Source organism: Anomalospiza imberbis, chromosome 20, assembly GCF_031753505.1.
Source record: "Anomalospiza imberbis isolate Cuckoo-Finch-1a 21T00152 chromosome 20, ASM3175350v1, whole genome shotgun sequence".
In the NCBI taxonomy this organism is placed as follows: Eukaryota; Metazoa; Chordata; class Aves; order Passeriformes; family Viduidae; genus Anomalospiza; species Anomalospiza imberbis.
In genome coordinates, this window is record NC_089700.1 from 9,881,873 (window position 1) to 9,908,386 (window position 26,514).

Consider the following 26,514-nt stretch of genomic DNA (forward strand, 5'->3'; position numbering starts at 1 on the left):
CTGTGTGACACCTGTGTCCTCAGTGCCACCCCCTCCTGTGTGACACCTGTGTCCTCAGTGCCACCCCCTCCTGTGTGACACCTGTGTCCTCAGTGCCACCCCCTCCTGTGTGACACCTGTGTCCTCCGTGCCACCCATTCTGTGTGACACCCGTGTCGTCCGTGCCATCCCTCCCGTGTGACACCCATGTCCTCCGTGCCACCCTTCCCATATGACACTTGTGTCCTCTGTGCCACCCCTCTCGTGTGACACCCGTGTCCTCCGTGCCACCCATTCTGTGTGACACCTGTGTCCTCCATGCCACCCGTTCTGTGTGACACCCGTGTCCTCTGTGCCACCCCTCTCATGTGACACCCGTGTCGTCCGTGCCACCCGTTCTGTGTGACACCCGTGTCCTCCGTGCCACCCGTTCTGTGTGACACCCATGTCCTCTGTGCCACCCCTCCCGTGTGACACCCGTGTCCTCAGTGCCACCCGTTCTGTGTGACTCCTGTGTCCTCTGTGCCACCCCTCGTGTGACACCCGTGTCCTCCGTGCCACCCGTTCTGTGTGACACCCGTGTCCTCCGTGCCATCCCTGCTGTGTGACACCCGTGTCCTCCGTGCCACCCGTTCTGTGTGACACCCGTGTCCTCTGTGCCACCCCTCCCGTGTGACACCCGTGTCCTCAGTGCCACCCGTTCTGTGTGACACCCGTGTCCTCAGTGCCACCCGTTCTGTGACACGTGTGTCCTCTGTGCCACCCGTTCTGTGTGTCACCCGTGTCGTCCGTGCCACCCGTTCTGTGTGACTCCTGTGTCCTCTGCAGCCGCAGCTCCGGGGCTCCCGCTGTTTTTTCCGTTCCCTCTCTGGCTGTAATGTTAAAAGGGTAATACAAACCTCTTTAAATGTGATAACTTCTCGCCGGTATTGTTTGAGGAGATAAGAGCCCGAGCAGCTCTTTTGAATTCACTTATCAGCGTTTCTGCAGCCGCCTCCCGTCCCCATCCCTGCCACCACCTGGGCCGGGGACACGGGGACAGCCAGGCCCGGGGGATGCGGCCCCGCTGCAGCTCTGACCTTGCTGGAGAGCAGGGAAAGGGGCCCGACCTGGTGTGGAGGTGCTGCAGGAGCAGCCCTGAGTGCCCCGAGGGGCTCTGGCGTGGCGGGCCAGCAGGAACAGGGGGGACAGTGTGTCCCCAGTGTCCCCAGGCTGGCTCAGGGTGATGGTGTCCAGCACGGGCGCAGCTCCTGGAGCGTTCCCGGGCACACAGAAAGAACCAGGGTGATTTCCACCAAGTTTTCCTAATGCTGCCAATTAACAGCAAGTGACATCTTCCCTCGCCCCCCCCCCCACCAATAGAATATTAATTCTTTATTAATTCATGATACAGCTGCTAATTAGTACCTCCACAAATGGGCATTACACCTTAGCAAAACACTCGGAGGTGTTTTGGGGACTGGGGTGTGCAGAGGGAGGGACAGAGGGTTGTGTTAATCCTCTCCCCCCAGCCCCGCCACAGCCAAGAATTTCAACTTTCAGACAAACAACTTCATTTACAAGTGTGTCTCTAATTAGCTGCAGAATTAGTAAAGCAGAGTTTTCCCCCCATAGATCGGCCAAACCCCCGGGGGAGGCTCTGGAATGGAGAGAATCGCATTTCCAATTATTTTGTTGAATTGCTAATTTAGTTATTGTGCCTGGCGTAATTGTGATGGGTATTGGGTGTGCAATTCAATTTGTTTTAAATATTTGTGGGAAGGCTGATCAGTAATGGAGCTGACCTATTTCATGGCCCAAATTGAGAGAAGAGACTAAAACAAAAAACAGCTACAAAGCCCCAGTTTGTCTCAGTTTTTATTTTGATGTCTCTCATCCCTCTTAAGACTGTTGATGCAACAAAAGGTTTACATTAAAAGATGATGGCACTTTGATCTTGGGCTTTGGAGAGCTTACAGCTTTGGTACGTCTTTTCTTGGCATTTTAATGTGGTGATATTTTAGGCTAAAGAGTTTTAAACGTGATGCTGGAGTTCAGTAGGGTCTGTCCCCTCACCACCCCCCAAATTTTAACTGTCATGATTCTGGTTTGAGAAATGTGGAAAAATCATCTGCTGGAGTTGTGGTGGCTCACGTGGGCAAATTTAAATCTCACCTTTCGTGGGGAGACCTCCAAAGGGTATTTGTGGATCAGCTCCCAGGGACATCCGTTAGCCAAAGTCCTGGTGGGCCTTTCCCTGCAGGCTCCTACTGAGCAGGGCACAGAATGAGGCTGGAAAAGGTCTCCAAGATCATCCAGTCCAACATCCCTGCCCACAAAACAGCCCTGGGAAGAGGGTGCCGAAGTTCTCCCGCCTCAGCAGCAGTCTCTGTGGTTTGGGGGTTTTCCCTGTTTGTCCCATTCACTGTGATGCTGAAGATGACACTGGAGGATGGGAATGGGGGCTGGCCACCATCAGGCTTGGAGACACCTGGGGGCAGTGGGGACCTGGGGTGGGGCAGAGCTGTGGGATGAGCTGGGACCTCAGGGGAGGGCACAGCTGACCTGGAGAGGTTCCACAGAACCCTCTCTGTCCTGGCCTCAAGCACAGTTCAGCTCCCCCAGGACAGGGGTGACAGACTCCACTCGCAGCAACAGAGCTGTAATTCATTCTTTTTATTAAAAGAAATTGAGGTAAGTGAAATACTTCAGCACCAGCGAGAACCGTTCGTACCCAGGGGGTTTCCCCCACCCGGTGACCCCCCCACACCTGGGGACATCACAGGTGCTGCTGCCACAGGGCCCCAGCAGGCCCAGACCCCCCAGGGCCAGTGCCAGACCCCGATGTCACCCAAGAGATTTTTTTGGAGCTGCTTTACCCCCAGATTGAGCCGGTGCTGTAACACTGAAACGGGGGAGCTGCTCTGCACGAGGCTGTGGCAGAGTGGGCACGGGGACACCTCCCACGGCACCTGCAGATGTCCTGCAGAAGGGACTCGGGTGGCACCACCACGGGGGCAATCCTGGTGACAGCAGAGGAGCCCCACAGGTCCCGGTCCTGCCTGGCTGACACATTCTCTGTCTGTGTGTCCTGCTGCAGCCCACCCTGGCGTAAGCAAAAGCATCTTTGGGGCTTGTTCAGGGGGCTCTAGTGGAAAAAAAAAATCTGTTAATCAAATTAGGGTTCTTAACTATTAAGAAAAAGCAAGACCTGCAGGTGGCTGAGCTCTGCTGGCCACAGGCAGGGGAGCAGTGACCCCGGGCTGGCACCTCCAGTCACTGGCAGCACAGGCAGAAGGGCTGCATTGCACTTCAGGAGGAAACAGGGAGAAGTGAGAGGCACTGGCAGCATCATTGATTAATTCTCTCGTGAAACAGCCCTTCTGATGTGCCATACTTCTGACCTACAGCCCTTCCTGCTGGACTAAAGGAGGGGCTGTAAAATCTGAAATTCTTCCAAGACCATCACTGGTGAGCCCGGGAGTGCCCAGACCCAGCTCCGCAGCAGGAGCTGTGTGTGAGGGGTGGGCTGTGCTCCCCTCCAGCACTGCAGCTTCTCTGAGCTTCTGTTACATAAAAAACGTGTAGAAAGAAGTTGGGGATCTGGGCTGGCCGGGGGGGACCTGGGCAGCTGCCACCCAATTCTTTCTGACCATTACAAGGAGATACCAAACCCAACATTTTTTCACATTCCCAGGTAAGAGTGGCCCCTCCCCAGCCAGGCACAGGCAGCTCTGGGGCAGGGCAGGGTGATGGAGAAAAGCTCTCCTCGGATCCTCACACTGAGATTTCCTTCTGCAGTCCCAGCCCCGCTGGGGATTTGGCTCTGTCCTTTCTCCCTCACCTCACCCTGAACCTGCCTCCTGCTGCCCACAGGGAAGGGATGAGCACTCACACCGAGGATCCACAGCGGCGCTGCCCCACACGTTAGCCCCAAAAACATCAGGGAAGGGAGGGCAGAAATGCTGAGCAGCTGCACTTTGGTCTCTTGTGCCTCCTCCCAGAAGGGCTTTTCACACAATTCACAGCCTGCTCTAAAGGAATTGGGCACAAAGGCAAAGCCACAGGGGTGCAGCCCCCAAAATCCTGTGCCCCAAAATCCTTCACAGCCCTGGGGAGCCTCCTGGGGGCACGGGGACAGCCCCAGCCACAGCAGCTAAAGGCTGGTTTTCCTCTACCTAGGAGACAAGACAGACGTGGGACACACAAATCAGATCACCACTGACAGAGGGTGACACACGAATGACCACTGACAGAGCCAGGGGCTGCGGGGGTCCCCGCAGAGGGGACAGGGACACATTGGCACTTGTCAGCACGGGGGAGGAGAGGAGGGCAGGGTGTCCCTGCAGGGGCAGGGTGTCCCTGGAAGGACAGGGATGTCCCTGCAGGCCCTGCCACGCCAAGGCCTCGCGGTAGCGGAGCACCCAGCCCCGCTCTGTTCAATAAATAAGGTACAGGAGGACAGCGGGGACTCGGTTCCGCAGGCGCTTGTGTTTATACGTTTTCCTCGTGTCCCTGGCCAAAGGACACGCTTCCTCTGGCCAGCCTGATTTGAAAAAATAAAACTGTCACTGCAGCAGCGCTCCCTGAGCCTCCCCCGGCGGCGCGGCCGAGCAGACAAAGGGCAGTTCCCAGCTCCGGGCTCCTCCCGCGGCGCCGGGCACGGGCAGCGAGGAGCCGAGGCTCTTACGTGGAAGAAGGCGAGTCCATTGTGGAGAGGATCCGCACGACCTCAGCTCGCTGCGTGGGGGAGATGTGCTGGGTCATGTGCACGATGGAATCCATGGCAACCTCGGGATTGGCCTGGACCAGGCTGCAAAGAGGACAGAGGGGAGGGAGTGAGGCAGCTCCCAGCAGGAATTCGGGGCTGGAATCTGGGGCTGTGCGTGGACACGCTTCCTCAGGGCGCTTTGCTGGGCTGAGGTCGCACAGGGACTGGAATCCTGAGCGTGAGCCCCACGGAGAGGGCAGGAGCTCTGGAGCCATCCCTGGTGCCACCCACGTCGCCTCCCTGCACTCACCTCCGGATCTGCTTGAGCACGTAATCCCTGGAGATGTATTTGATGTTCTCCTCCACCACCGAGCGAACGCCCTCCTCCTCCGTCAGCTGCTTCTCCAGCCACTCCACCAGGTCCTTGTTGCTGTCCCACAGGTAGGCCTGCCAAAATCCCACAGCTCAGCCTGTACCCCAGCCCTGCCCACGCCCCAGATTTACCCCGCAGCTCCTGGACTGGTGGCTGTGTGACACATCTGGCTGGGCATCCCCACGAACACACCTAACAATCAGCACAAGGTCAAAGATGAGCCATCTCTTTTGCATCCTGCCATAAATGAGATGGAAGGGGACCAAGGAGGTGCTTGGTCAGTGCTGCAGGGAACGAGCTGCATCAATCCCAGGAGCTGTCCCAGGTAAATCCCAGTTTCCCTGGTTATCAGCTCCCCGAATTCTGGTGGTACAGGGCTGACCTGAGATGCAGCTGCTCCAGGGGTTCTCCCAGTGCTAAACCATCAGGGGACCTGTGAGTCCCCATCACGTCCAGCCCGCCCCTGTGCTGGTGGCCCCAGCAATCCTGGCACCCCTGACCCAGCCCCGGAGCCAAGCAGCCCCTTGGGCACGGCCGAGCAGGTCGGGGTGTGTGGAACCCTCAGCCACAACCCCCTTTTTGCCTTTCACAAGATCATTTCACCTGATATTTGCTAGATAGTTGGCTGTGTAATAACTCAGGAGTGTGTGAGCCCCTAACAGCCTTCTCTCCTCTTCTCTCATTTTCTTTACAAATCATTTAAGAATCGTTTTGTTAATGGTTTCCGGAAAAGCAAGTACTGCCATTAGCACTCATTCATATTTATGTCATTTTATTTGGGTAATTAAACACAAAGCTCCTCATTTAAAGGTGCACTATCCTTCTCTGTTATCACTAACCAAGTCAAAGGCAGAATGACAATGAGCTGGGGGTGGTGACACCGTGGTGGCACCTCCTGGCCACCTGTGGTGGCACCTCCTGGGCACCCCGTGCTGCAGCCAGACCCTGCCACACCTCTGGGACACAGAGCCAGGGAGTCACAGAGTCAGCAGGGCTGGAAAAACCTCTGAGATCATCGAGTCCAACCATTCCCCAGCACTGCCAAGGCCACCACTGACCATGTCCCCAAGTGCCATGTCCACACAGTCCCTCCAGGGATGGGGACTCAGCACTGCCCTGGGCAGCTGTGCCAGGGCAGGAATTCCCATGGAGGAGTTTCCCTTCCCATGGAGGAGTTTCCCTTCCCATGGAGGAGTGAGTTTTCCCAATATCCAGCCTGCACCTCCCCTGGCCCAGCCTGAGGCCGCTCCCTCTCCTGCTGTCCCTGTTCCCTGGCTGTCCCCTCCTGTCAGGGAGTTGTGCACAGGGGACACCTCCCACTGCCCCAGGCTGCTCCCAGCCCTGCCCAGCCTGGCCTTGGGCACTGCCAGGGATCCGGGGGCAGCCACAGCTCCTCCAGGAACCTCTCCCAGGGAGGAATTTTGGTTTCAGAGCCCATCCCAGCTCCTGACACACTTCAGAAACCCCAGGATTATTTCATTTCCTTTCACACGATGTCTCTGATTGTCTCAGCCCGGTGATGTCACTTCAAGATTTTGCTTATTTCATTGTTTTTCTCCTTATTGTGATTTGAAACTCGGAGTTTTGCTCCCTGCCTGTGCCCCTGCCAGGCAGCAACATTCCCTGCATACAAAGGAAGGTTCCAGGGAAGGGGGGAAAGCCCAGCCCGGGAAGCTGCGACACAGCCCCAGACCTGTGTAAAGCTCCATTTACCCAAGAATCCCAAAGCTTTTCGTTTAGGAGAATATTTAATACTCTTATTAATCATTTTTAATCCGTTTGCTTTTAATTAAGAAACAGCATGATGCTTCCCTATCAACATATGCCAGGGAGCAGATTAATTGTGGCTTAAGATAACTCTCCTTGATTGGTGTAATGTATTAGCTAACGAGCTGCCTGCTTTTGGAGAGCTCAGGCTCTACCTTGGAAAGGCTGCTGCCCTCCAGAGAACATCCCCCCCTTCCCTGGAACCCCTGGGTGTTGGGGACTTCAAAAACAGAATGAAAAAAAAAAAATAGAATTAAAAAATAAAACACTGAAATAAACCAGAATTTAAAAAAAATTAAAGTAAAATAAATAAAATAAAATAAATCAAGTAAAATAAATCAAGTAAAATAAATAAAGTAAAATATAGTAAAATAAATAAAGTAAAATAAATAAAGTAAAATAAAGTAAAATAAATCAAGTAACAAAGTAAAATAAAGTAACATAAAGTAAAATAAAATTAAGCAAATAAATAAACAAAATAAAATTAAATAAAGTAATACAGTAACAAAGTTAAAATGAAGTACATATATAAAATTAAGCAATATAAATAAATTTGGATGAAATAAAAGAGAATATAATAAAAAATAGAAAAAATAGGAAAATAGAATAGAATAAACTATAGAATAGAATAGAATAAAATATAGAATAAAATAGCATATAGAATAAAATAGAATATAGAATAAAATAGAATACAATATAGAAAAAAATAGAATAAAACAGAGTAAAATAAAACAGAATAAAACAGAAAAAATTATAAATTAAAATTAATAAAATTAGAATTAAATAAATAAAATTACAATAAAATAAATAAAATTAAAATTAAATAAAATAAATAAAAATAAATAAAAATAAATAAAAATAAAGAAAAATAAATAAAAATAAAGAAAAATAAAGAAAAATAAAGAAAAATAAAGAAAAATAAAGAAAAATAAAAATAAAAAAATAAAATAAAATAAAATAAAATAAAATAAAATAATAAAATAAAATACAATAAAATACAATAAAATAAAATAAAATAAAATAAAATAAAATACAATAAAATAAAATACTGAGATTGGAGGCTGGTGACAAAACCAACCCAAGAGCAGGTCCAGAGCTCGAGCAGGATTCTAGGAGGAGCGGCCATGGTCTGCGCTGTCCTTGCCCTCCATGGGGTGGCAGCCCTGGGGACAGGGCAGGGGCAGGGCTGGCCACAGCCCGGACTGACCTTCACCGTGCCCTCCACCTCGACGAACCAGCGGCGCAGCATGGCCTGGATCTGCCCGTCCGTCAGCTCGGGGTTGGCCTCGTGGATCTTGCCCTTCACCGCCTCCTCCAGCAGCAGCCGCCGCAGCCGCCAGTAGAAGAAGGTCCGGGAGGTTTTCCAGTCCAGGACGTCCTGCCCGAGGCACGGGGGACAGGGGGAAAGGCGTGAGGGACGACAGGAACAGACCCACCTCGTTCCCAGATGACAACCCAGGCGGGACCCGTCGCGTCCCCTGGCACGAGAGGAAGATGGAGACTCCCCCAGCCTGTCACACCGGGCCACCAGGAGCTCCGTGGGACCACGGAAGGTCTGGCTCCAGCCCCGTCCCCAGGGAAGCTGCGGGACACTCACGGTGATGGCCCCTTTCTCCTGCATCCTGCCGGGGGTGTCGTGCAGGTCAGCGAACTGCATGGCCACCTGCTGGTACATGGGGGCCAGGAACTCCTCCCGCTCCTTCAGCTTGGCCTCCAGCTCCTTCCTGTCAGCCGGGCTCAGCTCGGGGGTGCCTGAAAGCACAGAGAGCTCAGACCTGGGCGAGATCAGGGGTGCCTGAAACCACACACCTGGGCGAGATCAGGGGTGCCTGAAAGCACAGAGAGCTCAGACCTGGGCGAGATCAGGGGTGCCTGAAACCTCAGACCTGGGTGAGATCAGGGGTGCCTGAAAGCACACACAGAGCTCAGACCTGGGCGAGATCAGGGGTGCCTGAAAGCACAGAGAGCTCAGACCTGGGCAAGATCAGGGGTGCCTGAAAGCACAGAGAGCTCAGACCTGGGCAAGATCAGGGGTGCCTGAAAGCACAGAGAGCTCAGACCTGGGCAAGATCAGGGGTGCCTGAAAGCACAGAGAGCTCAGACCTGGGCGAGATCAGGGGTGCCTGAAAGCACAGAGAGCTCAGACCTGGGCGAGATCAGGGGTGCCTGAAACCTCAGACCTGGGCGAGATCAGGGGTGCCTGAAACCACACACCTGGGCAAGATCAGGGGTGCCTGAAAGCACAGAGAGCTCAGACCTGGGCGAGATCAGGGGTGCCTGAAAGCACACACTGCTCAGACCCAGGGAAAATCATGGATACCTGAAACCACACACCTGGGCAAGATCAGGGGTGCCTGAAAGCACACACTGCTCAGACCCAGGGAAGCTCAGGGATGCAGCTCCAGAGCTTTGAAAAGCCAAAGGACAAACCCCAGAGCATCAGCTCCCAGCAGTGCCCAGCAAATCTCTGGTCCAGCCCAGACTTTGTGCCACAGAGACTCAGAAAAGGGCTCTGAGGGTGTTTTCACCATGGAAACTCTGTTCCATTTAAATGCCAACGATCTGAGCCATCAATTAGTGACATTTACAGGACTTACTCCTAAAAGAGAATAATGTCCCAACACTGCTGTTCATTTAGCAGGAAACACAGACCATGGCACACCACCTTCACCACTGCAAGTTCTCCTTTAGGCTGCTGCCCAAAACAACCACTCCAGGGGCTCTGCAATCACAGCAGGAAGCCAAAGCAACCCCAGGCCAACAAACCCAGCTTAAACCACTGGGCAGAAGCTTTACAGAAACCCCAAGGAGACCAAGGACAGAATCCAAGGCTGGATTTCACTGTCACTGGGCCCAAACGGGCTCACAGAGGGTGATCAGACAAATTCACGCAAGGAGATTCCAGCACAGGCTCCTGAGCATGAAGATCAGATATTAATCTGTGCTCAGGAAGCCTTTAAACCACAGCTGGAAGCTGAGACAGCATCCTGGGGGCTCCATCCCAGGATGCTGCTGCTCCTCGCACGCCTCATTCCCACAGACACGACAGTCCAAGGCTGCTGGTCCAAAGGGAAGAGCTCCTCAGTGGCCTGAGCACCCCAGTGCCTGCTCACACACCCCAGATATGCATTTTTCCAAGGCACAGGCCCTCCAGACAAAGACCCTTCCCAGGGAAGGAATGTTTTTTTCTGTGCCTACCAATACAAATGTTACCTAACCCTTCAGATGTGAGTAAGAAGGTTTTAATTAAGAGAAGCTCCCCTTATAACCTTCAGAATAAAAAATTATCTGTATTTATCCACGTTCAAGTCCCAGGCTCCCTGCTTTTAATGGCAACACAAGCACTTAAGGCAGCCCCGCTGGTGAATTCCGGCCCCTGCCACCGAGTCCACCCAGCCAGGCCCAGTAATGATTTAGGTGAGATTAACAAATATGTCAATGTCTATTTTCTGCTTAATTTAAAAGCAGCGTCTATAAAGATTTTTGACTTCTGAACCCTGTTCTCCTGGAAGAAAGAAGGTAACAATGAGGAGGGGGGATAAAGAGTGATTATCCCATCATCGATCGTTTGTCAGGAGCATTTCTTATTCACTGGACTATTGTAAAAAGCTAAGCTCTCGATCAATCCCGTAAGCCCCCTGTACAATTAAATATCTTGGAATGGTTTTCTTTCTTTCCTAGTCAGATCTTGAGGCCTCAGGGTTTTTCAGAAAGCCTGGGCTTTTTTTTATTTATTTTTCAAGGAAAAAAAAAAAAGAAAAAAAGAAGTCTCCTTCCACAAATCTTATCCTGGCAAGGAGAGGGGAGTTAAAATATGGGATTCCTTTGCTCTAGAGGTACTTGACAGTTAATGAAACTGTTAAAGTTTAAATCATAGGAACATTATAGACCTCTAGGTATGGATTGGCTGCTAATCAATAGGGAAACAAAAGGAGCAGCACTCCTTTTGACAGCCCCATTCCATGAGGAGAGAGCCTGGCACGCAGGTGGGGCAGCACCAGGAACGCGTGTGACCTTCCTCCCCTGGCAGGGAGCACAGGGCAGGCTCCTGGAGTGCCAGAAAATGTCACCTATTCCCCTGGACTGCAGCTTCCTCTGCAGCCTCCACATCAGCACGGCTCCGGAGGGTGCTGGGATGGGACGGGGCTGGGAAACATCTGAATTCTGCTCCCAACGCCCCCAGAGCCCACCCAGGGCAGGGAACACCCCAACACCTCTTGCTCCTACACGCTTTTCTCTTTTTCAATCAGCAGCAAAACTGCCTTAACCAAGTTGAAAAGATGCCCTGGGAAAGCAGCAGCTTTGGGGTCCCACCTCATTTCCACACCTGCAACAACAGCCTGAACCTCACCTTCTCTCCTTCTGCCTTGAGCAAAACACTTGCCAGACATAAATGTTTTTCTCTCTTGTGAGGGTGGGGAGGCCCTGGCACAGCTGTGGCTGCCCCCGGACCCCTGGCAGTGTCCAAGGCCAGGCTGGACAGGGCTTGGAGCAGCCTGGGATAATGGAAGCTGTCCCCAATGAGCTTTAGGGTTCCTTCTAATCCCAACCATCCTGGGATTCCATGAAATTCAGCAAAGGCAGCAAAAATGCCAAAGGTGTCCGGGCTGCCCAGGCAACTCCCCCAGCCCAGCTGGAGGGAGCTGCTCCAGAGGGGAGAGGGAAGGTCACAGGGAGCCACTCACGTCCCTGGAGAGACAGGCATTTTTGGATTGTCTCTTGTTTCTTTAAATGAGACAGGCTGTAATTGCTTCACTAAATATTCAGCAGGATTTATGACAGAAAGGTGCAGCATGAACAGCCAGTGAAGGTCACACCAGCTCGTGGCACAGGCTGCAAATATCCTTGTGCAGAATCCCTGTGACTCCCACCCTGGCCCTTCCCTCTCTTTGCTCCTGAGGTCTCATTTCTCAGCAGGTGAAGTGTGGCAGGGACACAATTCCAAAAAATTCCTGCCCCCAGCTCTCCTGGGAGGATATCCCAGTGCCAAGTGCCACGGAGGAGCTGAGAGAAAGCAGGACTTGCTCTGGGAGCCTTGTGATTGTGAATTAACACCAATTTAAATGCAGCAGCACCTGCACAGGGAAGCAGCTACTGAAACCAGCATCACCCACAAAACAAAGTTAAACCTGTGTTTATCCAACACCCCATGAGAGATGGAATCACAAGAGCAATGTTTCTCCCAGGTTTTCCTGAAAAACTGTCAGTTCTGGTCCTGCCCCCCAAAATGTTTATTTTCAGAGAGGAACTGCTGAGCTGAAGTGGAGCTGAGTGATGAATACTTGAGTGTTCACTCATTATTTGGAAATTTAAAGACAATTTTGGATGCTCTTTAGCCAAGTAAGGCGTGAACCAAGCCCCAGCATCACAGACTGACTGCTCTAGGAAATTAAATAAATGAAATAAGTAAAATCAGAGGTGCATTCAGCACACAGGAACACCTCCCAGGATCAGCAAGGAGGACATTCCCACTTCCACAATGTGCATCAGGTGATGACTGGATGCTGCCTTTTTCCTACAAGAAACATGGAAATGCAACAGCCAGTCTTGCTGTAACTGGAGCCATTCTGCCATTCCTTTCACCCATATTCCACCCCATTTTTGCACCCCTTTCCCTGCACCTCTGACACAAGGCACAGAATCTGGACGATGAGGATTATTTTCACTCCACTCCTACATGTTTTAGTCTAATTGTAATAAATAAATAAAACTGGGTGTCTGTATTTTAAACTCTGGCCCAAGGCTTGCAGGCTGCCCCGTTCTCCCATTTCTGGACGATCCCTGCTGTCCCTGCACCCCAATTCCATGTGGGAATGTGCTCTGGGGCAGGAAAAGGGCCATCCCTCTCTCCCCCTGCCCTCTGCTGGAACAGCCCAACTCTTGAGTGACACTTTAATAAACCACGGGGGCTAATCAACATTTCAGCAATCGTGCTGCAGAATTGATAATGAACAGATTTATGTCAAATGATTCGGTATCTGCCAGCCTCCCCTGCTCCCCCACTCCCCACCGGCCACGTCCAACCCCGGCGTGGGCTCGTGGGAGAGCATCTCCCTGGTGCAGCTCCGGGGAGGGATGACAGCCACTCAGGGGTTAAAGAGAGGCAGTGAACCCCCAGCTAATGAGTAAGAATTCAGCAGGCAGTGTAAGATAAATGGAGCTTTCTCTGCTTCTGCTGGAGTCAGCATGAACTGCGGCCCTGCGGCTTGTTTGTGGCAAATGGAGTGCGCGAAATATCAAAGGGCAGTGATCCAGAAGAAGACCGACTTTGACAAATTTTAAATTGGCCAGAAAGAAAACCGGCAAAAAAATAAAATAAAAAAGGAAAAAAAAAAAAAGAAAAAAAAAGAAAGAAAATTATGCAATTCAGTGTGTCCTGCAATCTTGGCTTTCCTGCTCTGGTATGGAATTAGTGGCAAAACAACAGCAATGATCACCCGATGCTGGGAGCAATTACGATCCATCTCAGGGAGATGCTTATCAGTGACTGAAGCTTTTAGAGCTCTCCCCATGTACAGTTGTAAGTGACTTGCTCTTGTGTTGCAGTCATTTTAATTAAAGTGTATGGAGTTTGCTGGGAGTAATTACCCTGTAGAGGAAGAGGGGGGAAAAAACCCCGACCAGGCTGCTCACATGGCGCTGGGTCTGTGAGGCTGTTGGCAGAGAACTCTATCCCATCTTTCCCCTTGTGGGATTTTTTCAGTGTCCCACAGGATTCAGGGGTGGCCTGCAGGTGTCCTGTACCCGCAGAGGCGAGTGAAGGTGATCCCGGCAGCATTGCCCCACTCCAGCCCTTGTCCACAGCATTCTCCGGGGGATGGATCCATCACAGGCCACCTGGAGCAGGGCTTGCTGTGCTGCTGGCACAGCCAGGGGGTGTGGGGAGGTGAAGGTAAACACTGCCAGCAGCAGCAGAGCTGCCCTGCACGGCTCTTCACCTGCAGGGTCCAGCTGAGCGCTCAGCACATTCCCTGCCCTAAGCACACATCTCATTTCTCCTTCCCGGAGATTCCTGCTCTCCCTGGCTGACACACACCCAGGGGAGGGGGAGCTGTGGGTCCTGCCTGCCTGAGGAACTCCTCTGAACACCTCCAGAGAGGCTCTTCTGGGACTCTGAGCTGGGTCCCCATGATTTGGGGTGGTCACTGTCCCTTTGCTCCTAAAGGGACACTGTCAAGTCTGACAGAGGCCAAAAGTGAGGATTTCTGAAAATAACCTCCTTGCTGCAGCTGCAGACTTTAAAACTGGGATTTAAGTCATGGAATAATAGAATGGTTTGAGTTGAAAAGGACTTTAAAGATCATTTCATTCCACTCCCTGCCACGGGCAGGGACAATTTCCACTATCCCAGGGCACCCCCTCACCCTTCACCCGTTATTATTCTCTTCCCAAGGCATATCAGGAAGTTTGTTTTGTGTATAAATTGTTGCCCTGCCATAAATTAAAAAAAAACCCAAATAATAAAATATAACTGCAGCAATAGTCAGGATTTATCAGTCATTTGCAGAACACTTTTCCTCCTGAAGGATCCCAAAAGGCTTTATAAATTCAAGCCATACCCACATGGCACGCTTCTCCCTCCACTGAAATGTAGTCAATTTTGGAGGTAAAAGGAGGCTCTGTAAGATTATACTCTTATAGTAAGAGCCAGTAAAGGACTATTTAAAAAGCCTATTCCCCCGAGAGAGAACATATCTGATATTAAGTGCATTTTGCTGAACACTCTGTATTTTGGGATGTTGAGTGTACAGCAGGCACTGGGATCACTCGGAGTGGAAATAACACAACCCTGGTCATGTCAGCACTAAGCTCTGCACAGCCCCCCTGTTTACAGAGACATGGACAACATTCCTTATTCCCTTGGAACTGAAGAGCACACGGGTATCATTACTGCAAACTACTCCAGACACTCAGTGACAGACCAGCAGCCCAAAATGTCTCCGATCAAGCCCTTCGTTACGTGAAATGAAGCCCGCTGAAGGCTTGGCCCACAAACCTTTACTGAGCTGAGCAATTGCTGAGCTGGAAATTAGACCCAGGCATCTGCAGTGAGGGTCTGTTGTGAGATCCAGTCAATAAAATATAATAAAAAAGAGACATCAGCTCAAAAAACCACAATATTACACACCCTGGGTATGCTGAGCACGCATGAGCGTCATCTCACGTGTACACACAAGCCGTGGTCTCATCTGGATTTCTTCCCAAGTCAGACAACAGTAAATAAAAATGGAAATGACTCTGATCAAATGCCCCCCGAGGGGTGCCCAGGTCCCCTGTGGGGTGTGCCACGTACCCAGGCGCTCGGCCAGCTGGATGTACACCGGGTCCACCCTGCGCATCGTCTTCACCAGGTCCTTCCTGCGGAACCGGATCTCCACCGTCCCCTCCGGCTCCAGGATCCCTCCTCTGCAAAAGCAAAAAGAAAGGCACTTCTTGCACCTGACTTTGTGCCATCAGACACAAAATGGACTGGCTCAACATCTGCTGGAAAGCATGTGAAAAGAGAACAGGGGACAAAGGGAGGATTTTTAGCTCCGGTTTATCCAGGCTGGAAACGCCAACGAGGTCCTACGTGTCCAACCCCACGGGAACAAACTGTCCCAGGCCATGGGGAGCATCCCAGGCAGCCCAGCTGTGACGGAGGCAGAGGGGTCCCACCTGCTGTCCCTGTCGGCGTACATCTCCATGTGCCGGGGGTTGATGGTGGGGTCGATGACCACCCAGGAGCCGCCCCGCAGCTCGCCCTGCGGCGGGATGTAGATGAGCACCGGCTGCCGGTACTCCCGCAGGCCGTCCACGATGTAGGCCCCAAACTTCAGCACCTGGTCATACATGTCTGGGGATGGACACAGAGAGGGTCAGAGATGGCTGGGACAGGACACAGAGATGGTCAGACATGGCTGGGGATGGACACAGAGAGGGTCAGAGATGGCTGGGACAGGACACAGAGATGGTCAGAGATGGATGGGGATGGACACAGAGATGGTCAGAGATGGATGGGGATGGACACAGAGATGGTCAGACATGGCTGGGGATGGACACAGAGATGGTCAGAGATGGTTGGGGATGGACACAGAGATAGTCAGAGATGGATGGGGATGGACACAGAGATAGTCAGAGATGGATGGGGATGGACACAGAGATGGTCAGACATGGCTGGGACAGGACACAGAGATGGTCAGACATGGCTGGGGATGGACACAGAGATGGTCAGACATGGCTGGGGATGGACACAGAGATGGTCAGACATGGCTGGGGATGGACACAGAGATGGTCAGAGATGGATGGGGATGGACACAGAGATGGTCAGAGATGGCTGGGGATGGACACAGAGATGGTCAGAGATGGATGGGGATGGCACAGAGATGGTCAGAGATGGATGGGGATGGACACAGAGATGGTCAGAGATGGATGGGGATGGACACAGAGATGGTCAGAGATGGATGGGGATGGACACAGAGATGGTCAGAGATGGATGGGGATGGACACAGAGATGGTCAGAGATGGATGGGGATGGACACAGAGATGGTCAGAGATGGATGGGGATGGACACAGAGATGGTCAGAGATGGCTGGGGATGGACACAGAGATGGTCAGAGATGGCTGGGGATGGACACAGAGATGGTCAGACATGGCTGGGGATGGACACAGAGAGGGTCAGAGATGGATGGGGATGGACACAGAGATGGTCAGAGATGGATGGGGATGGCACAGAGATGGTCAGACATGTCTGGGGATGGACACAGAGATGGTCAGAGATGGATGGGGATGGACACAGAGATGGTCAGAGATGGATGGGGATGGACACAGAGATGGTCAGAGATGGCACAGAGATGGTCAGAGATGGTTGGGGATGGACACAGAGATGGTCAGAGATGGCACAGAGATGGTCAGAGATGGTTGGGGATGGACACAGAGATGGTCAGAGATGGCTGGGACAGGACACAGAGATGGTCAGAGATGGATGGGGATGGACACAGAGATGGTCAGAGATGGATGGGGATGGACACAGAGATGGTCAGAGATGGATGGGGATGGCACAGAGATGGTCAGAGATGGATGGGGATGGACACAGAGATGGTGAGGCATGGCTGGGACAGGACACACAGCCTGGAGTCACAGCTCACCAGTGCCCCAACCTTGGACACTTCCAGGGGTGGGGCAGCCACAGCTTCTCTGGGAACCTGTGCCAGGGCCTCATGCCAGGGCCTCAGCACCCTCACAGGGAGGAATTTCCTCCCGATATCCCATCTACATGTACCCTCCTCCAGGTTAAGGGCATTCCCCCTGTCCTGTCACTCCATGCCCTTGGGCAAGTCCCTCTCCAGCCTGCAGGATGCTCCCACACCTGTCCAGACATGGGACCTCCCCTCTGGAAATCCAGTCTGGACACTTTCCATGAAACCCCATCTCTGCCAGGGCTGCAGGTCCTCAGCTGCTCGACACCAGGTGCCCTGGGGATGATCCATCCCTGCCTCCCCAGCCCACAAACATTCCCACAGTCTGGGGAATCAGCCTGGGTACGTCTGCACTGCCCAGTTTCAGACTTACTACCCTGGACCTCTCCCACAACTCATGTAATGTGAATAAAATGTACCTAAGGGCAGCAGAGCTTTTCCAGCTCTTCATAAAAATGTGTGTGGAGAGGGATGGGGAACAGCACTCCGCTCTTCCTCCATTAAAATTTGTTTAAGGCATTTTGCTCAAAATTAATAAGAACAACTCCGCTGTGTAAAGACAGTACATTGAAAATATCAGCCCCAAAGGTGATTTAAATAAAAGAGGAAAAGGGAAGGCAGAAGAATTTCTATGAGATGATATAGTTTCTAATGGATACAGTTTGTAATGGAAACGGGCACTCTTGAATATATATATTTTGATACATATAATTATATCTACAAGTATTAAATCAAAATACAAGAAGTGAAAAATAGTTATTAGGCTCATCTAGCCCACCTCTTTGTTCACACAGCACCGTTTCTTCCACAGTGCTTTTGAAAGCTCCCATTCAGAAACCCCAAACAATAAATCTGCTTCTTTAGGGGCATTTCCACAGCCAAACAGATGAGATTTCCCTCACAACTCAGCCAAACTTCCCCTCCCTCCCCATTAATTTCATGTCACTACCCCTTGTACCACCCTACACAATGTCTGCTCTCCTTCAGGCTCACTACGAACAGCAGCAGGATTTTCAGTGGGGTTTGTCCTCAGACACTGCAGGTATCCATCCCTCATCCCTTCCAACCCCCTCCATCACTTCGGTTTTTTTTTGCTTGGACCCTCCCAGTTTGCCTCATTTTTTCTGGCCATTAAAATACCAGAGCAGAGAAAATTAAGGAGCTGCATTTATGTAGCTGCAACAGGAAGAGTCTGGGAGCACTGAGACACTTTTATTCATCTAAAATCCTTCTATCCCTCGAGAAAAGCCTCATTTCTGGGGAAGAAAGAGACCCCAGCCAAGGCCCCTTTGTCATTTAAGCCTCATTTTAGTGTTAAGCATTAACATGAACACAATTAAGCCATTAACTCTTTGGGAAACGTTCTTTTATATTTCATATATATATATATATATATATATATATATATATATATATATATATATATATATACAAAAACAAATACATATATAAATATATATATTAGTACCATAGGCACTGATAGGATCTCTCAATTTCATTCCCAAGGTCATTGCCCAAACACCCAAGGAAAGGAATTTCATGTTATTTAAGAGGTATCAAATGCTGATAAAAGGAAGAACAATTTATTCCCTCTAATTGGGAATAAACATAAATCCCAGCACAGACAGCGAGGACTGAGAACCAAACAAAACTCCAACCTTTCCCTTTGTCCTGAGCAAAGAAAAAGACTCAAAAGGGGTGACAAATTTATTACTAATTATGCAATTATTTTATTATGTAGTGCTAGTAATAAACCACTTGAAGTACTTTCAGCTAATTCTAGTGTTAAGAAAATAATTGCTTGATTCAAATTATTTTAACTGAATTAATTCTTTACTAGACATTTTTTACTAGTGCTACATAATAAAATAATTGTGTAATTAGCAATACATTTTTCACTCCTGCCACGGGTATATATTTTACTCAGGTGAAGTGCAGAGAAGAGCAGCACTAATTGTTTGAACAGGGCAGAGGAAGGAGGAGCAGAGGAACTGGGGGAACTTGATGCGTTCTCCCAGCTCCAGACCTCGCTCAGGTTTCCCAGGCGTGACCAGGAAAGGATTTTATTTCCCAGGTGCCAGCAGGTGGTCAGGGAAGCGTTTCTGTGCCTGTGGATCTTTTGGGATCAGCCCTGCAGGAGTCTGACCCTCACCCCTGCACGGCTCTGCACACAGCTGCTCCCTCTGGGAATGTCCTTGAATGTCCCAGCAGCCTTGGCATCCAATATTTGCCATTCAATAGAACCAAGTGCTGCCTTCCTCTGCACACCCAGTGTGGATATTCTCAGTTCAGTCAGGGAGAAAAACAGAAAGATTTCTGCCAGGCTAAGCCTGGGATAAAGTCCGGGAGGAATGTAAACAATCTGTTATCTTGCTTTCCATTCATATTGTTTATAGATAGGTCAGTGTGGCAGAACATAAGTCCAGGGTACCAATCAGGTGAAATGTTTTTACTCTAAGACCAATGGAATTAATGTTCACAACATTCTCTATAAAAGAAAGAGGTGCTTTTGAATACATGTTCATTTTCTGAAATCATGCGAGTCATTTCGCCCGTCCCTGCCTCAACAATGTCACACCCAACACTCCAGCAAGGCTGGTGGAGCTGCTGCTGCTCCAGGGCTGCAGACACCCCTGGTGCTCCCAGCTCTGGCTGTAAGCCCTGCTGAGGAGCAGTCTCCTCCCTGACTGCCTCTACCAAAGGCTCCCCACGGCGCTCCAGGCCAAAATTCCTGTACTAATTCAAACCTCAGCCCAACCTGAGCCACCTGGCCTAGTGAGAGGTGTCCCTGTCCATGGCAGGGGGATGGAATGAGGAGACCTTTAGGTCCCTCCCACCCCAAACCAGCCTTGGGTTCCATGAGCAAGGCAGAGACGTCCCCAGGAGAGCAGAGCTGGGTCTGCAGGAGGCTGGGCAGTGCCCACCGAGCTCTGGCCCTTTCTCGGTGCCCAGCCCACAGGGACACACAGCCTGCTGGAGGTGTCCCCACCTCCCTGTGGGGGTAAACCCTGGCACTCGGAGCCCTCCCTGCCCCTCTGGAGCTGGAGCAGACCCCACCAGCCTGGCTGGAACAGCAGGTGGGACCTGAAGACAGCGCTGGCCAAGACAGCCCATCCACGCCACAAGCCAGCCACCCCAGCTCCAACCCTGCTGAATGAGTGGGTATTTATTTTATTGCTATTACAACAGAAATAAATGAGCAGGAGCCCCCGCCGGGATTCCACGAGGTGGGGGTCTGCATGTGCCCAGCCCCCTGCTGAGCCCAGCACCCCGGTGCTAATTTCCAGGGAATTTCGCGCTCGGTGTCTCCCCGGCCTGGGTCACCGCCGGTTCGCCCAAACAAACCCCTGCCAAATGGCTCCTCCATTGCAAATATTCCAGCCAGTTTCTCCTAATTTAATTTTGCATGATGCTCAGGAGCCTGCTGGCCACGGGGAGAGCTCATTGGGGAAGCCACCACCACCACAAGCTGCCTTTATTTCGGGCATTATTTATTTATTTTGCAGCAGGAATTAGACCTCCCAGGCTGACTAGGAAAGAGGGGGTTTCGTTTTTTCCCTCTTTTTTTTTTTTTTTCTTTTCCTCCCCCTTCCCTAATGTCAATTTTCAGCATAGCAAGAGCTGTCTCTAATCTTTTCCTACTCATTACACACAATTTTGGAGTCATTTTACCCACAGTGCAGTCGGCTCCTGGCAGTGTGTTTGTGTGCACTGAGGGGTGGCATAATTGTTTATTTTCCCTCCCTGCATAATCCCCAGCCAGCACTGAAACCAAAACTGCAAACAACTCCCCAAGGGACACCGAGAGTGTCAGGAGACACCAGCAGCAAGCAGAAGGCTGGAAAATGCAAGGAGCAAGGTGCAAACTGCAATGGCTCTGTCCTTCCCTCCTCCTCCTCCTGCCAGCTGGCTGGAATAACTTGGGATATGCAACATAAATATTAACATCCTCCTGCTGCCTGTTCCACCCAACTCCAAAGCTAAAACTCAGTTTCTGAGGAACCCAGCAAGGCCAGACCTGACATTTTAAGGTAAAACAATATTTAAGGACTAAATAAGGAAAATAAATAAGCTGAAACGACACCAACAACTTCCCAGTGTGCTGTGTGGCTGGGGAAGCACTCACACAGGGGGTGCAGAAACAGCACACAGAGCAGAATCCACCCTCAGAGGCAGTGGGTATTTTTCAGAGGGAAGAATTTTGCCCTCTTTTGCCACCTCCCACCTTTGCATCTGCAAACTCAAAGGGTTTGCCTCGTGCCCAGCAGAGCCCAGCAGCCTCTGCCAGCCTGAGAGCTTCAGTGCTCCTGCAACCTCCCTCACACAGGTAAGAGACCCTGATCTAATCTTTCACGTCTCATTTTATAGGACCAATCTCACATCCTTGGCACTTCACAACATTTCAAGCAGCACTCTGTGGTGCCCTGTGCGGCCAACACAGAGCCAAAACCACCCCCAGGACAGCTCCAAAGTGCTGCTTACCTTTCATTCCCCCAGAGAAGCCTCTCCAGTTGGCAAAGACCATCAGGGGCAGCCCTTCCCTGTTGAAGTCCTTGATTGCCTCGGCTGTTTTGAAGGCAGAGTCAGGGAACCACACCTGCCCAGCCTGCTGGATTATCTGGTGGGAAGAAAAATCCACTGTCAGGCCTTGAAGCACGTTACTGTAAGAGTTAAAACACAGAAAAATCATCAGGAGCTGTGATGTGGGATAAACAACGAGGAACGTGGCAGGTGAAATGTGTGGGATCTGCTTGGCCATGGGAAAATAGGGACGATCCTTTTGTCACCAACTTCAAGGGCAGCATTCCCATTAATTCAGCTCAGAAAAGAGAGCATGGACGGCCTGACACTGTGATGCTGTAAGGAGGGGAAGGAGAAGAGAAAGAAAAGGACATGGAGAGGAGAAAGCCCTGGAGAGATGAAGCAGGGCCAGGGCTGTGAAATCAGGAGGGGGAAGAGCAAAATGTCAGAGCAGGAAGGTCATGGAGCACTCCAGTCACAGCAAGAGAGCAGGGAAGGGATTTTTGCTTGTCACATCTCCTGGGCCCTGATCCCTGCCCCTCCCCTGAGTCCTGAGGGAAGCAGGACTGCAGGGAATCTGGGAATTCCCACAGGTCTGCTGTAGGAATGGTCACACAACAGTCCAGGCCCTGCCAGCTCTCCAGGAACGGCTGCACACTGGCACCACGCTTGGGGAAAGGAGGGAATCCCACCTGGACAGGGACATTTGCAGGGGACGCTCAGGGACAGGAGCACCCACCTTGGCCTCCGAGTCCAGGTTTGCAGGATCAGCAGGAATGCTGAGCTCCACCGTCCTTGTTTCCACGGCAACCACTCCTACAGGTATTCCTCCCAGCCTGCAAACAGGTGAGACACGTGAAATTCCTACTCCTGCTTTACCCATCCCAACACCCAGGAGACACAAGTAACAGGAGCAGCGTTGTGGCCTTTTAGAGAGCTGAGGCTGGAGAGTGCCAGAGAGGTCACAGCTCTCAAAGCCAAATCTATTCCAAAGATGAGCACATTCCTCTCTAAAAATTAGACAGTATAAACCAAACCCAGATTTGAGTGGTAAATCTGTGTATCCACCACCCTTTGCCTGCCATCACCCAGATTTTGGTACTGGTGGTCTTGACCATGAAAAATCAGAGAGTCCCAGAACAGGCTGGGAGGGACTTTCAACAATCCCTGCATTTTGCCCAGATCTGCTGCTGCAGGGTGGCTGCCAGGGGGGCAGGGTGCAGGGACAGAGGGATGGGCAGGAGTGCAGGCACCAGGGAGGATGCCCAGCTCTGCCTCCCAGGGCACCCAGGCCCTGCTGCACACAAAAGCCATGGAAGCCACGCTGCCAGGACAGTCCCAGCAGAGCCCCCTCTGCCTCCCCAGCCACCCCAAGCTGATGACACACGAACAGGCAGGGAAGAGCCAGGGCCCATGTGCACTGAGGGGCTGAAATATTCCCATTCCCTGTGATGAAGAGTCTGCTGGAACCCCATAATTGCAGAAACCGTCTTAAATCGGTAACTTATAACTTCTATATTAGGGCCCATGTGACCTAATAAAGAACATCTTTATCCAAGTATTACAGTTATTTATTGAACTTGAAAACAGCTCAAAACAACTTCTGTTTTCCATAATACTTCATATAAATTTTATCAGGCTAGCACATGAAGATGCTACATCTTGTTTTATAGTGTGTCCCTGGACAAGTTGCCATAGAATAATAAAAGACAATTTACAGCCAACAGCACACATATTCCAAACATACATACAAGAGATGAGTTTTGGCAGCACTTACAGTAACAATCCCAGAAGAATACACTCATATTTGTTTTTTTCAAAGTGCCACTGCTTTTGAAAGGAGTCTGTTTCATTTGTGTTATATATCCCTGCTGTGTGAGAGTCCAAAGCCACTCGGAATTTGTCAGAAGAAAGGAACTGCAAGTGAAGCTGAGCATGGACAGAGAGCTTCTGGCTTTGCCAAATCATTGATTTCCACCCCTGGCACACTGCTTAGCCTGGAAGCCTTTAAATTATAGAATTATAGAGCCATGGAATGGGTTGGAGGGACCTTAAAGGTCATCTCATCCCTTTCTTTCCAACTCCTATTAAATATATATATATATACACACACACACATAGAGAGAGAACAAAATAATCACAGGAATGTTGTGTTCTAGAGAAATGCAAAGCATAATCCAAACTTGATCTCCACAATTGTCTAAAACACACCTCAGAACTTACCTTGCTCTCCCCACCACGACTGTCTGTGCCCAGGGCTGCATGATCTCCATGAACGAGCCGTGGTCGAAGAACCCACTCAGCCACTGCCCTTTCTGATCTAAAGGGAAGGGAAAAAAGGGAAAAATCAAAGGAGGAAGGAGAGAGGGAAGAAAGAACACAGAATATCAAAGCAACAAATCAAACTTGCTTAAAAATGCCAACTGGAGAACATGGCACTGTCTTTTTATTTATTTAATTTTAAATAGATGACAATACAAGGGAACATTAGACAGCTGAGCATTTGTCTGACTTCAGCCATCATGTCTTATTTCATTTCCTAGTCTGCATAAAGACAGCAATTTATCAGCAAAAGCATCATTTATTGTTAAACGATGGGGTTCGGAGAGCAGAGGGACTTCCCATGCTTTTAAATAAATAACTCTGCTTTTTTCAAGACTACAAACATTTGTCAAAAGGCAGTAAAGTCATTAAAGATGGTTCTCAACACATCTATTTCTATTTTAAAACTTATCTCATATTCTTCTCTTGATCCTGCCTAATCTTTCTTTGAAAGCAGGAATGCTGCAGAATCCCAGGAACTAAATATGAAAATTTCAATGATATTTCAGAGTCAGCCACAGAAATCACAATTCTGTGGGGCAGCTGCTGTGCACTGGGGTTTTGGGAAGCTCTGCATAAAAACAGCCCACAAAAAAATCCCCCCCAAAACCCCAAATCCCTCCCAGCTTCACCCCTTGGCACAGAGCTCCCGAGGAACTCTTCCCTCTGAACAAGCACCTCTGCTTCTGCAAACCCAAGTCCAAAACCAATTAAAAAGTGGAGATCCGAGCACGCTAACCTCTGCTGACTTAAACAGGATGGAGAGTGTTTTATCAAGCCCAAACTTGTAATTACTGTGTTCTACATTCCTTGCCTCTGTGGCCCCACCGTAAAATGTGACCATCCATTTCAAAATTATCTCTTTATCGCGAGCCCGAAGCTGATCGTTTAGATTCTGGCCTCGTGTCGGGCGTCAGTTTGAAGAATATCACGGCAATATCTCCTCTAATAAATGGCTTTAACTTTTCACCTAGGAGATATCTGCTTTAACTTATCACAGGGAATCATCTGCTTTCCTTAACGCTTCCACTAAATTAAAATCTGAAGTCACTCGATTTGGAAGCCGGCGTTTGCGGCGCCCGGACAGCTGGATGAATTGCTTGAGAGATGATGAAAAAATATTATCCAAAACCAGAAAACTTAGTTTATCACAAATCTCATTTTAGCCCCCCAAACTCATTAATAACAGCAGGAGTAATGGTCACCCAGTTTGCAGCTTGTACCTACACAAGGCTACACAACCCCAGTGGTGCCAACCAAACAACTCCCCAGGATCTGCAGGAATACTGTGATTCCTTTAACATACAGACCCTCTGTGGATGGACTTTCCCCTAAATCATAAAAACAATCCATAGAAGTACCTATTCTAAGTAAACAGATATCTGTAAAAGTATGGTGTCCCTGAGCACTCAGGATTTACATGCTACTTTTAGATATTGTTTATAAATAATATTATAGATGAATATTTTTTATATGGAAATATTTATATATCCTATCCATACTGCTCAGAACTAATTATTTTACAGAATCTGAAATATATTTGGGTCGCAGACATCTAGCAAACAGCCTTGAAAGAAGATGAGCTGCTGCATCTCCTGGCCATACTTGGGTTGGGGCGTCCAGCCAGCATCCAGCGAGGGTCGTAGGGGGCCTTGGTGGGAACAAAGTCAATGGTTCTGTCTATGGGATCCTTGGCTTTCAGCATGGGCACAGGGCTGTGTATATTCTAAGGGAAAAAGGAAAACAGAGAAGGAAGTGAGAGCCCCTTTCCCAAAACCCTGCAAACACAGCAAACAGTGGCACCTCGGACCTCTGCAGGCCCAGGAATTACCTTTGGCATGTAGGAAAGCCACTGCAGAATGGTGTAGACTCCTTCAAAGTCATCACAGACAGTGTCATGTGTCACCCCGTTGTTGTGCATGATCTGGATCCCTCCCAGCTGGTTGTTGGAGGTGTAAACTTCCCTTCCAAGCACCTGGGGGAAGAAAAACAGGAAAGCCATCAGTGCTGGGATGTGACCAGGAGGTTCTGGCCAAGGAGGTGCACACAAACCCACCCCTGCAGCACCTCAGCATCACCTGGAAATGGAAAGGGTGGAGCAAAGCTCTGCCAACACAGCCTCCCAAGCCCTGTGTGTGCAGGTAGGAGCTGCTGAACAGTGATCCCTAGTGAACAGAGGGCAGGGGGGATGGCATATCGGGAAGGAATTGTTTCCTGGGAGGGTGGGGAGGCCCTGGCACAGGGTGCCCAGAGCAGCTGTGGGTCCCTGGCAGTGTCCAAGGCCAGGTTGGACAGGGCTTGGAGCAGCCTGGGTAATGGAAGGTGTCCCTGCCCATGGCAGGGGATGGAATTGGATCTTTAAGGTTCCTCCCAGTACAAACCATTCTGGATTCTATGATCCCCAAGGGGAATGATACCAGTGGGGAAACTGAGGCAGATTTCCCACTCGCCTTCCCCAAGCAGCAATGTGACCAAGGCTCCTGAGTGCTGAGCCCAGCTGAGCTCACTAATCCCAAACTGCTCCCAGAAAACTGTGGGTTGACATATTTAAACATATAACTGGGTTAAAAAAAAAAAAAAAAAAAACCCAAACAAACAGACAAAGGCCCAGCAGCTCCTTGGAGAGGCTGGCCAGAAGCAGGCTGGGGCTCCTCATTCTCTTGCACAGCTCCATCTCTAATCTG

General features: G+C 50.3%; 1 protein-coding gene across 1 annotated transcript in view; it reads right to left on the minus strand.

Annotated features, from left to right (window-relative positions):
* Window positions 1–4,430: 4,430 nt before the first annotated feature.
* Window positions 4,431–26,514, minus strand: part of ACACA (acetyl-CoA carboxylase alpha) — a 193,408-nt gene continuing 171,324 nt past the window's right edge. Inside the window, 12 exon segments of the mRNA XM_068210707.1 lie at window positions 4,431–4,504; window positions 4,649–4,771; window positions 4,980–5,116; window positions 8,017–8,187; window positions 8,407–8,561; window positions 15,103–15,215; window positions 15,468–15,645; window positions 21,470–21,605; window positions 22,248–22,344; window positions 23,732–23,828; window positions 25,436–25,556; window positions 25,662–25,805. Coding sequence (XP_068066808.1) covers window positions 4,453–4,504; window positions 4,649–4,771; window positions 4,980–5,116; window positions 8,017–8,187; window positions 8,407–8,561; window positions 15,103–15,215; window positions 15,468–15,645; window positions 21,470–21,605; window positions 22,248–22,344; window positions 23,732–23,828; window positions 25,436–25,556; window positions 25,662–25,805 — 1,524 coding nt within the window. The 3' untranslated portion in view covers window positions 4,431–4,452.